Consider the following 12,185-nt stretch of genomic DNA (forward strand, 5'->3'; position numbering starts at 1 on the left):
GAACATTGTCATGTCTTGTTTTTAAAACAGTATTTACCACTTAGTACTACTTTCTATATTTCAAAACACCCAAAAACGATCACACACATGCAATGTTATATTGGATAAATTAAAATCTCTGTTGTTTGAGATTTGAAAAAAGTATAATAAATTTTATAATTTTGATATTGTTATATTTATTTTCTTTTTTATAAAATCACCGAAACTAATGCATGGTACTAAAATACAAAAACAAATAACGTTGAGTATACATTTTTATTTAAAAGTGATAATAATAATATTGTTTTTATTTTATTTTATTTATATTACTAATAAATTGGATATGAAACAAAATCTAAATGTTATATGAATGAAAATTTTAAACAATTTTAATATAATTATGTTAAAACTGTAAAATTTATTCACTTTGTTTGGTTATTCAATTTTCAAAATTAGATTTTCATTTTTTTAGTTAATTTTTTAATATTTTGCTCAAATTTATTTTTTATTATTTAAATGCATCTAATCTAAGTATACTCAAAAATTAAAATATTTGTAAATAAACTCTTTAAAAAATTAATAAATACAAAAATTCAGTACATTTTGCTATTTATTTTTTTTATATATTTATTGAATTTTTTAAAGATTTCTTTGCAAATTTTAATTTTTAAGTACATCTAGATTAAATTTATTTAAAATAAAAATAAAAATTAATCAAAATGTTTAAGAAAAATCACTAAAAATAAAAAACATGAATTCAAAATTCAAAATCTAATAAGTGTAATTTATGCAACCACCGGCGGTGGTGGTAGCGTGGATAATGTACCAGCCTTTCACATAGAAAAGTAGCGCTCGAATCTTAAGAGTACAAATTCACAAGATAAATGTGATATACTATGGTCGTGACTCCGCCTCTTATTATGGAGAGTGAGTGAGATCTATTGTTATGCCGATAGTAAATCTCTTCCTATAAATTAAATCTGATTGTCAATCGAGTATTCTAATAGTGAATTCCTTTCTATAAGTTAGGTTAAAACTGATGGTCAACAAAATATCTCAAAATAAAAGTCTACGAATACCATGATACCTCAAGAACTGTCTTTTTTTTTTTTTTTTTTTTTTTGTTTAAAAAAATAATAATAATAATTTATGATAATATGTACATGCGCATTGTCTGTGGTGGTGGTGGGATTATAACTCTTCTCTCGTGGATTTCAGCGTTATTTTTCAAACTCCCCATTCATGATCATACCCCCGCGCCCAAAAGCTAAGGTTCCGTTGTTGTTGCATACATTTTTCTAGCCTTTCTTTTTCTTTTTAGAGAGAGAGAGATTGCCTTTCTAGAGAGAGAGAGAGAGAGAGTGAGAAAATGGAATGAATAATCAAATCAATTCAACTTTCTCATCATCCCCATCTCTATATCCATTTTTCAATCATTCAACCCTCCTCCTCCATCTTTGTGAAGAAACACCACTTCGTAAGCTCACTCAAACTCTCAGATCAGATCTACGTTTTTCCGATTCTCTATATATACATACATACGAAGAACACGCTCTCGCTTTCTCGAATCTCGAGAACTTTTGAACGATCATCAAATTAAATTGATTGTTGTGTTCCGTATTTGTTGTGTTTTGTTTGAATCCTAATTTGGATTCTCTGGATGCTTTAGATCAATCAAAGTCTGAGTGTTTTTTTTTTTTTAATAAAAAAAAGTTCGAATCCAATGTGATTTCGTTGCGGTGAAAAGAATTATTGCCTTTGTTGTTCTGTTTTGAATCAAATAGTATATCCGTAAAGAGAAAAAGAAAAAAATAAAAGAAAAAAGAGGTCTTTTTGCTATAGCATTTTTATAAAAGACTCTTTCGCTTTAGCATGCCTGAACTCGGTGGAAGAGTTGGCTACTTGGTTGAAGATAGAGCCAAGAAGCAATGCACAAGACTATGAAGAAGAACAATACTGATCAACTTCCAAAGCCCAAAGAGCGTCACATCGTTTCGTGGTCTCAAGAGGTCTCTCTTTCTTCTCTGTTTCAACTGTTTTCAGTGTCTTTGGCTAATATCTAATGTGGGTTTAATTCAATTGCAGGAGGATGATATACTTCGCAACCAAATTCGAACCCATGGAACTGAAAAGTATGCCCAATTTTGGGATTTTTTTTTTTTTTTTTGTTTGGATGCAATGAAAATATGAAATCAAGGTTGTTTGATGAATGAAATTGATGGGTTTTGTTGTGTTTTACATGTGTAGTTGGGCAATCATTGCATCAAAATTCAAGGATAAATCAACCAGGCAATGTAGAAGAAGGTTAATTATTCTATAAAAAAATGATTTTTTAAAAAATTTATGATCTCCTTTGTCTTTCCAATAATTCTTTAACTTTCTGTTTTTTAGTCTAACCCTGATGTTGATGTAACATACCCTTGCAGATGGTACACTTATTTGAATTCTGATTTCAAGAAAGGGGGGTGGTCTCCAGAGGAAGACTTGCTCTTATGTGAGGTAAAATTGATGCTTTCTAAACTCAAAAGTCGCGATATATCAGTACTGACAAGTTAGTTTTGCCTTTCTAGCACTATAATTGATATATTTTCTTTTGAACTATATATGTAACTCTATCTTTGTTCAATCATTAATTTCCTTTAATTTGTTTTGAGTTAATTTGTTTTGTTGTCTCCAATTGTCCAACAGATAATACCAAGTGTATTTCAAAATTAGATAATTATTTCTCCATTATTGTCTGTGGGAATCTGATATCTTAAAATCCACTGCAGGCTCAAAAAGTATTTGGTAACAGATGGACTGAAATAGCCAAAGTGGTCTCGGGGAGGTATATAAAGTTGTAATGTTTTGTTTCTTGCTTGGCAGTGAAAAAGTTTATGGTAATTACAAATTAATTTCTTCATCTATGCATACAGAACTGATAATGCTGTGAAGAACCGATTTTCCACACTGTGTAAGAAGAGGGCAAAACATGAAGCCTTAGTGAAAGAGAATAATAACACTTCATACATCAATCCAAACAACAAAAGGGTTATCTTTCGAAATGGGTTTAATACAGCTGGAATATCAGAAACTGCAACACCTATGAAGAAGATGAGGTACAATTGATGAGCATGTGTTGAATTAAAAGTGAATATCAATGTTACAGAAGTAACTCTCAATTGTTGTGATGTAGGAGGACCGATATCTCTGATCTCATGGAAAACTGCAGCCATGGAGAAAGATTACCCAGGGAACGTCAAACAACAGCAAATCAGCAGCTGAGACCTCCATTTGCAGTACTGGTGCAAAACTTCCACAATGTGGGAAACCTGCCCACTCAAAATCATGTCAACAACACCAAGGAGATGTCCAAGGATGGTGAGTCACTCAATTTTTTGGTACATGAACTACATTGTACATTGCAGAAAATATACATATCAATGCAGCATTTATTTTAGCCAGCAAATGATTGTTATTTTCATGTTTTAAAAACATGCGTCTTTGATAATTATTTATTATCCGTGATTAAAATGATGTAATAATGTTTGGCTTCCTTTTTTTTTTTCCAGAAGCAGCTACTAATAACAAGATTCAAGGAACATTTCTCAAAAAAGACGATCCAAAGATATTTGCATTGATGCAACAAGCAGAACTTCTCAGCTCACTTGCAGTCAAAGTTAATTCGGAGAATACGGACCAAAGTCTTGAAAATGCATGGAAGGTGAGGAATAGTTGGGTTAACTTGCTTCTGCTATCAATACATAATTGTTCTTGTCCGAGGATGATCTTCTTTTTTGGGGGGTAAGTGAGCCCAAAGGGTCACATGAATACAAGCTAAGAGGCTACAAACTCTCTGTAGTAATAAATAAATAAATAAACCTAGCCTACCAAGGAGAAATCTCACAACCCGAGAGGCTAGATTCAAATCACAAGGCTCAACAACACACCACTTGTTCTATAATTTAGGAAGATTTCCTGGAAGGCTTGTGGCGGCTCTTTGGGTCGAGGATAGTACATTGCCAGCAAACCTCTCGTGATTCACTTGAAAGACAGTCAATGTCAGTTTAATGCCTAAATGATTGCGAGGAACCAAACCAATGCATTTCTTTTAATTGCTACTTATTTTATTATTTATAATAACAGAAACAGTTATTTAGTAAGGTTGATTTTGGCTTTATCTTTTGTTTGTCATTGCACCATATTTCAAGAAAGGTTGAACTAATGTTGTCAATCCCTACAGACGTGTGCCAAAAGTTTGGGTGTGAAATGTCTATTGCCACAGGGTCTTGTTTAAATTGCAAAAATAGTAAATCATGTGTCACCCCTAGATTTTGCTTATTGTCTAATATAAACCAAATATCATACTCAGGTTCTCCAAGATTTTCTCAATCAAACCAAAGGGAATGATATGCTCGGTATCAAAATCTCTGATATAGATTTTCAACTTGAAAATTTTAGAGACTTGATAGAGGACTTGAGGAATAATAATGAGGGCAGTCGACAATCTTGGAGGTAACAAACATAACCTTGCTAATATTAAGATTCAAGCAGTTTTTAATCGTAATATAAACATTGCTGATTGTTACTGTAGGCAACCTGATCTATATGAAGAGTCTCCAGGGAGTTCTGAGTACAGTACAGGATCAACACTCCTCTCCCAGACAGCAGGTGATAAAACAGAACAAAGTCAAGATGAGCTATGTGCACTACATCAAGACAGTATCGCGGAGTCACAATCAACCCGTATAGGAGAGCAAAATGGTATCGGTGATTGTGAAAATGGTATTCTCTCTGGTGCAACCACTACTGAAGGTAACATTATTTTTATAGTGTACACTGTTAGATATTTTCTTATCGTGTCATTGATAAAATCCTACAGATGTATATATCTGCTGACATTTTTTGTCTTATTGCTGCAGATATGTTACCATCTTGCAATGATCAAAAAGACAATGATGGAGTCATCCCTAAAGACCATGATGGAATCATCCCTGCATTTTCAAATACCGAGTTCAGTTCTCCTCTTCAAGTAACCCCAATTTTCAGATCCTTAGCCGCAGGGATTCCGAGTCCAAAATTTTCAGAAAGTGTAAGTCATCATCTTATAATCTGCCAATTCTTAAGCCTATGGTAGCATCGTAGCAGTAGCAGAAAGCTTGCATCACCAAACCACAGACACAAACACACACACACACAAAGATACAGCGAGAATCCCTGAACTTAAATGGTATAATCCATTTCTAGTTATCATAAACTTTAATTATCTTGCAAATTCTAGCCCACCACAATAATTTTATTCCTTGCCAATGGGATGGATTAGAAATACAAATTTGACCAAAAGAAAAAAAGAAGAGGGAGATGCATATGACCTTTGTATCAATATTAAGAAAGTTAACTGCATAAAAGTACTAAACTAGAAAAAGAAAAAAATGAAAAGTAAATTTTTTTTTTTTTGAAAAGCTTCCAAGATGAGTAAGTGCTATGTTTGTAGCATGATGCCAACTAATAAAATACTGTTCTAAGAGTAATGTCACAGAACTCAAATAAGAACTTTTATCAAAAGTCTGACTTGCCAACATTGCTGCAGAGATTTGCAAGTCTTATAATCTGTACTGTATAACAGAAAAGTTGCTTCTGCTAAGTCAGGAGTTAATCTAAGCTAACTAAGTAGGTTCTTTTTGAATATTAATCAATAGTTTAACTCTCCATTTAGCAGAATCGACTTAGACTGGTGATCAATTGCCATTTTTTTTAATATAGCCAACTGGAGAAAAGGGATCAATGTAGTCTACCCCAATTAATTGGAACAAACACTTGTTGAGGTGATTCAGATTGAATTGTTCTTGTTGCAGTGCAGCATTGTACTGCCAGAGTTCTAGTTGATTTTCAGGGAATACTTAGGTGGTGGCGATGCACTGGTGGCTGAAATAAATATCATAAAGTGAAACGAACTTCTGCTTATAAAATTTCTAGACTTTATAATGAACAGTTAAAGTTTTCTTGGTGAAAAATACTATCTAAGATACAATTAGTTTCTACGGTGGATATTATGTCTCTCTTAGTTATTAGAATATGTATACACGGGCCATGCAGAATTGGTGGTGATACATGTTGGACATATACAAGAAAAATTATAAATCATAGAAAACCGAATGAACACTTCTATATATGTCCTAGCCAATAGTTTTTCTCATATTCTAAATAGATGTGGTCATGATCAGAACTCAATATCATTTGAATGATATCAATTGGATTCCAACTGTCTACTCCAGTTGTAAGGTGACACAAACCTTGAAATTTATTTTATTGTATTTTATATTTATGAATCCATTTCTTTCTCCTTGTTTCTTTTTCTTCTTGCTTCTTTCATGGCGCTCGTGCGTGAGCGTGTGTAAGTGCATGTTTGTTGAATGCCGATTCTGGTTTTGGTGGTAGTTCTTGCTTTGAATGTTTAATGCAATCAGAGAAAAACATGCAGGTTATATTGAAACATCTGTCTACTCTAAAAATTCTGAAAAGTGATGTAATTTATTCATCCTTTATTTTTAAACACGTGTTATTTTGCTTTCTCCATCAGCGGTTAACTCAACATGTTTGGTTAACTTTCGTGTTATTAACCTGGCTAAACTTACCATGCTTAACAAAACATAGCTCAAATAAGTAAAAAAAGAACAAAAGCGTGACTTTTGATCTCATGATTTAAATATGGTCAATTATTTAAGCAATGGCCTGCATGCTGTCTGGCTTGTGTTCAGACTAGGCTGCTACTAAATGGTGAAGATTTTACAGAGAATTGTTAGATGTTCACATTTAACCATCACTTCTCCCCCATATTCCAACCCCACTACTTTTTTACTTCTTAACACGTTAATTGGTGAAATAGTTCTTCAATATGTGAATTATACTAGCCTTTCCCAATTTATGTTGTTAACTTAATACATCTTTATGTCAGTTTGTGTTTACTGACTACATATATTTTGATGCATTGTTCAGGAGAGGCAATTCCTACTGAAAACACTTGGAATGGAGTCCCCATCCTGTAATCCAAACAACAATACATCACAACCTCCACTCTGCAAAAGGGCCCTCCTCCAGAGTCTATGACAAACCTTACCGATCCATCTCTCATAAAGAGGTTTGCAGGGTTTACTCAGCCACTATGACTACTTACCAAAAGTTTTTGGCATACAAAGCGTTTTCCTTTCCTCCCCTAGTTCACTTCCCTTTGGATCGCAGTCATTTCGACCTGATTTTTTTACAAAGAGGCCTTTCAAGATCTGCGTTTCAATCTAGAATGTTACGGTGCATTCTGGTAATACCTGACAGATCTAACAGAAAGTTATGCGTTCTCCTTAGAGTTACCAGCCCTTAATACACATTAATTTCAGTGTGCCTTTTGAAGTGTGTCATTCCATTTTATTCTTGAAATTGTGGGATTCGGATATGGGTATTCCTTTTCCCAATCAAGTTTTTGTTCTTGATTTATCATTTTGTACAGAACCTGCAGTGTGTTTCCTACTCATCGAGATTGTAATTACACATCGGCTCCTCGCCTATATCACCCCCGTGAAGATGGGGTCTAGAAGAAGAAAGGAGGATCAACAAGTTGAATTGAACTCCTTTTGTTTTTTTTTTTTTTTTTGGTTTTTAGGTGTGTAGAGGGTATAGAATAAGTTTTATTTATTTTTTCTTTCACACATATTTTAATGTTATGTAACATGTATTGATTGGAGTGGAGAATGTGACAGTGATTTTTGTGTGCAGATATTGTATTCTTGTTTGTACTTGTTAACTAGCCTGAGATTAATCTAAGTAAAAAAAAAAATCAGAGACAGATGGGTGGCAGATAAAATGAAAGAAATCTGAAGTAGAGAAAGCATATAATGGAATAGGAGATCAATGAAAGTACTACTAATTAACAGTGGAACTTCAAGTAAGATAAGAGGGATGAGAAACAAAATGGCACTTACAGAGATGAAATTTTTTCATGTTGTCTGGGATCTGTTAATTGAGGCTGTGCTGTGGGGAAGGAGGGGGGATGACTCAAATCCTGGTGAATTTAAGCTGGTCAGCCATGGGGGTGGAGGACAAGTGTCATTATGACCAAAGCAAAAAGCTATTGGTTAAAAGAGAGAGGGAACCCTTTACAAATTAAAGTGCACTGACTGGCAGCCACTCCCTCTCTCTCTCTCTCTCTTCTAATTAAGGTTGGGTATGTATAATATGACTAATTTTGACCTTATAGGGACCAATTTCAGTGGTAGGACTCTAGGGACAAAATGGTAATCATCCAAAATCTTCATATGGTCCCAACAACTACTTAAGAACCTTAATGCATAAACGACTTTAACATAATAACAGAATAGCTTTTAAGTTTTGAATTTTGACCACTGCCATTGGTCCATCCTGCTTTGAATCACAATAACAATAACAAAAATGTTAGAAATCACAAAGAAATTATCAAAATTTTATCAAATAATCATATGGTAGAATATTTAATAAATCATTTGAGATAACTAAATTGCTCTAATACTATAGTATTGACAAGAATACATAATAGAAATGCAAAATGGATTACACGAAATATATTAATAGAGATTTATATTGAATGTGGATCTTATCATAACTAGTTTTAATCCAACCGTAGAATGGTTCACATGAAATGTATTGAATGTGAACCTTACCATAATTGGGTTTAATCCCAGCCATCTCTATGGATCGTTCTCCATTCTTAGCATTGCTCATCACAAAATACTCTCTCCATCCCAAATTATTTGTTCATTTTTATTATTTCATACATTCAAAAATCATTTATATTTTTTAATTAATTCTTTTTTCAATGATTTTGAAGACTTTATTCACAAGAAATAATTGAGGTATTTTAATTTGGGGTAAACAAATTGTTTATCGACTCTATTAAAGGACATAAATGTTGAAAATGGACGAACAATTTAAGATGGGAGTAACATAATTACAAAAACAGCTATGCAGTTACCATGGAAGCAGTGAATTTTTTTTTTTTAAATTTGGGATTCCTAAAAAAAAATACATATATATATATATTCACCCAAAAAAAGGGATTCCAAAAAAAATCTTTCAAAATTTGACCCGCAATAATACGACAGGCTAGATGTCAATATTTTATTTATCACAGATTCAATTATATAAGGCTCAACTTTCTTGTCATATCATTTTGGTGAATTTTGGAATAAAAATTGTGAATATATATTTCTCTTTTATTTATTTATAGTTGGGATGTAAATTCGGTCCACCCTAGACCACTTCGTAGCCAAACTAGTCGGCCTAACCCATCTCAATTCAATTGGGCTTTCCCCAGAAGTCGATCTGAGCTGGATCATCCCATTTTCTAAAAACTCAAGGCCAGGCCCAGCTCTAGAGGCCCTTGGGGGTTTCTTCTTGGGGAACTTACTGATAAGTCCCATGTACCAAGTTCAAGATCCAATTAATCCCAAAACAAAATACTTGCACCAATTAGTCCAACACATTTTTAATTGTTACCAAAAAATCCTTTTTTTTTTTTTTTTTAATTTACAGACACTGTTCACATCTCACTACCATCGGACTTCCGTCAAACGGTTGCCGGAGACTCGTCGGAATGTTCAACATCACCGGGAAGTCGCCGGAGTCAAATTAATCAAACTGAAAAACATGTTATGAAACTGTAAAATTTTACAGTTTTATACCATGATTCATTCCAGTACCAAAAAAATTTGAAACTGCAAAATTTTACAGTTTTTACCGCCTGTAACTAAAACTCGAAAACTACTTGTTCAGAATCTGTTATTCTCTCCTTCTTCCTCTGTTATTAGTTTTTTTTTTTTTTTTTTTTTTTTGTGTAAATTTGGTAGATTTGTGTATTTTGATTTTTTAATTTAAATTTAGGTTTTGATTTTGATTTTGATTTTTTCGAAGAGCAGGGTTGCGATTTGGATGATGACTTCTACAAAAGGATTGCATTATTCAGTGAATGACTTCATATATAATCTAGATCAAGTGAGATATTGCGCCAGTGGTAAGTAATTTCAGAAATGGAGAGAGCATGAGTGGAAAGAACATGATTTGGTAATGGTGGATCTTGACTTGGAACTTGGATGCTGCCAGTTTTATTTTTGGCTTTTGTTGTTATCCTCACATTTGGGTAAAGCTAGATTGCTCTGCTACTGCTGTTGAAAACGTAAAAAGGGAAGCACAAAGCAGAAAGATAGAGGAAAAAGGACTTTTAGGTGTACTCAAAAAGTTATGGGATTAAATGGTGTTCACATGTTCCACATGGGACCTATGGGTAATTTCCCCATTCTTCTTTGAGTTTGTGGGCTTTCTAAAATTTTCATTATTTTTTAGTGTTGATTTTTAGGATTTATTGATATCCATTTGTATGGGAGATACGGTATTAGGTTCAAAGATTTATTTATTTATTTATTTATTTTTGAGATAAGAATATAATTAATGAAAATGTTTGGTGAGAAAGACAAATTATGGTTTTGAAGAATTTTTTTTTTTTTTCATCCCACTGTTCCTAGATGGTAGGGACCAACGTTGGTGCTGAAAAAATGGCCAAAAAAGGTCGCCAAGAAGTTGCTAGTATATAGTGGGTGTTTGGGAAGTGGCTATTTTTTAAGTTTTTTGGCTTGTTGACTATTTTAGTAGGCTATTTTAATTTTTGTGTTTGGGAATATGAGATGAATTTTTATTTGAGTTGTTATATTGAAAAAAGTGTTTGAAATGATGTTTGAGGTTGAAATGACAAATTTATCTCTAATTTCACTTTTTTCAAAATTGATGTAAAGGGGCAAAAGTGTAATTTACTACCAATGGGACAACTTGCTAAGTACAGTGGCAGGCTATCAGTGCCAAAAAATTTAGGCTGCCAAGCTACAAATTTTATTTTTATTTTTTTTATTTTTTAATGTAAGTCAATAGGTCAGTTACAGTAAAGTTAAAAGGCTTTTTTCAAGCTTGAGGCTAAAATAGCCTATCCCTATGCTTTCCAAACACCGCCATAATGATATAGATAGGTAAATAGATTAGATGGATAAATAAGCAACACATAGATAAATAAGTGACAAGTAGACAGATAAATGAACAGTGGACAAATAAATAAATTGGCTAGGATAATATACTTTTTAAAATTATTTGTCCTTTGAGCTCTACAAGAATAGAGTTTGTGGTTTTTGCTCAAAAAATTTTAGAGTAAAACTCGTGACCGGAGTTCCCTAAGAATAGGGTTTGGATCAGTTTTTATACTTCATCAAACTGTTTCAATTGGTAATTGCCCATAATTATTTAAGATATGTAGTGTATATTAATATTAATACTTCTAAGATTAGCTTAAAATCTACATACATCCAATCTCTCAATTACAGATGTCTCTCACACATTCATAATGTATCCACATAATATCAATTCATGTTTACTTTCCACCAGCATGTTGAATGTTGAATAATATCCATTGAAATTATGCTTTCATTGTCATTTACTAAATAGTTTTACTCTTCTGTACTAGGTTGGATTAGATTAGAGTCAGATGCTTAATAGTATATATTTCATTGGTTTCCCTTCATGAAAAGTACTTCACTTATCACTACAAGAAAAATCACTTTTGGCGACTAAATTTTTAGTCGCCAAAAGTCCACTTTTAGTCGCCGAAAGTCGAGTTTTTGCTTTCAGCGACTAATTTTTTTAGTCGCCCCTTTTGTCGCGCATAAATGGTCGCGAGAGGTATCGGCGACTAAACTTTTTTTAGTCGGCAAAAAATAGCTCTTTAGCGACCAAATGTTTAGTCGCCATTGGTGCATTACACATTTTAAAAGCACACATTTGGCGACTAATATTTTAGTCGCCAATAGTCCATGAATCTCCGACTAAACAATTTTGTCGCCCAAAATAACACTTTTGGCGACTAAAAGTTTAGTCGCCAAAGGTTCTTCCGTAAAAAAAAAAAAAAACAAATTCTTTGGTTTTTCTGAGATTCGAACCGTGAACCATTCCAAGTGCCAACACCTTTACCAACATACTCCCCCCACTATGCCACTTGAACCTCACATGATTATATATGCAATATATATTATTTATATACTATTTTGACCGGTATTTATACAAAACCATATCTGTAAATATAATTATTTTTATTGAATATAATTTATGTAAAAAATAAATTATTTATTAAAAAAAAATGTAGGCCACTTTTGGCGACTAAATCAATT

General features: G+C 32.9%; 1 protein-coding gene and 1 long non-coding RNA gene across 2 annotated transcripts; one reads left to right on the top strand and one right to left on the bottom strand.

Moving 5' to 3' along the window:
• Window positions 1-1,160: 1,160 nt before the first annotated feature.
• Window positions 1,161-7,724, top strand: LOC114277061 (transcription factor MYB124). The gene is made up of 13 exons (XM_028218882.2): window positions 1,161-1,456; window positions 1,851-1,988; window positions 2,065-2,111; window positions 2,227-2,283; window positions 2,406-2,478; window positions 2,751-2,806; window positions 2,895-3,077; window positions 3,155-3,339; window positions 3,531-3,682; window positions 4,331-4,473; window positions 4,553-4,773; window positions 4,881-5,050; window positions 6,955-7,724. Exons 2-13 carry the CDS (start codon window positions 1,908-1,910, stop codon window positions 7,063-7,065), a joined length of 1,479 nt encoding a protein of 492 aa, XP_028074683.2. The 5' UTR covers window positions 1,161-1,456; window positions 1,851-1,907; the 3' UTR covers window positions 7,066-7,724.
• On the bottom strand, window positions 2,959-8,158 carry LOC145802060 (uncharacterized). Its single transcript, XR_014344287.1, has 2 exons — window positions 7,932-8,158; window positions 2,959-3,290 (listed from the first exon to the last, which is right to left on the bottom strand). It is a non-coding gene; the product is annotated as an uncharacterized LOC145802060 (long non-coding RNA).
• Window positions 8,159-12,185: the final 4,027 nt, after the last annotated feature.

This window comes from Camellia sinensis, chromosome 11 (assembly GCF_055761805.1).
Source record: "Camellia sinensis isolate YWXY chromosome 11, ASM5576180v1, whole genome shotgun sequence".
NCBI lineage: Eukaryota > Viridiplantae > Streptophyta > Magnoliopsida > Ericales > Theaceae > Camellia > Camellia sinensis.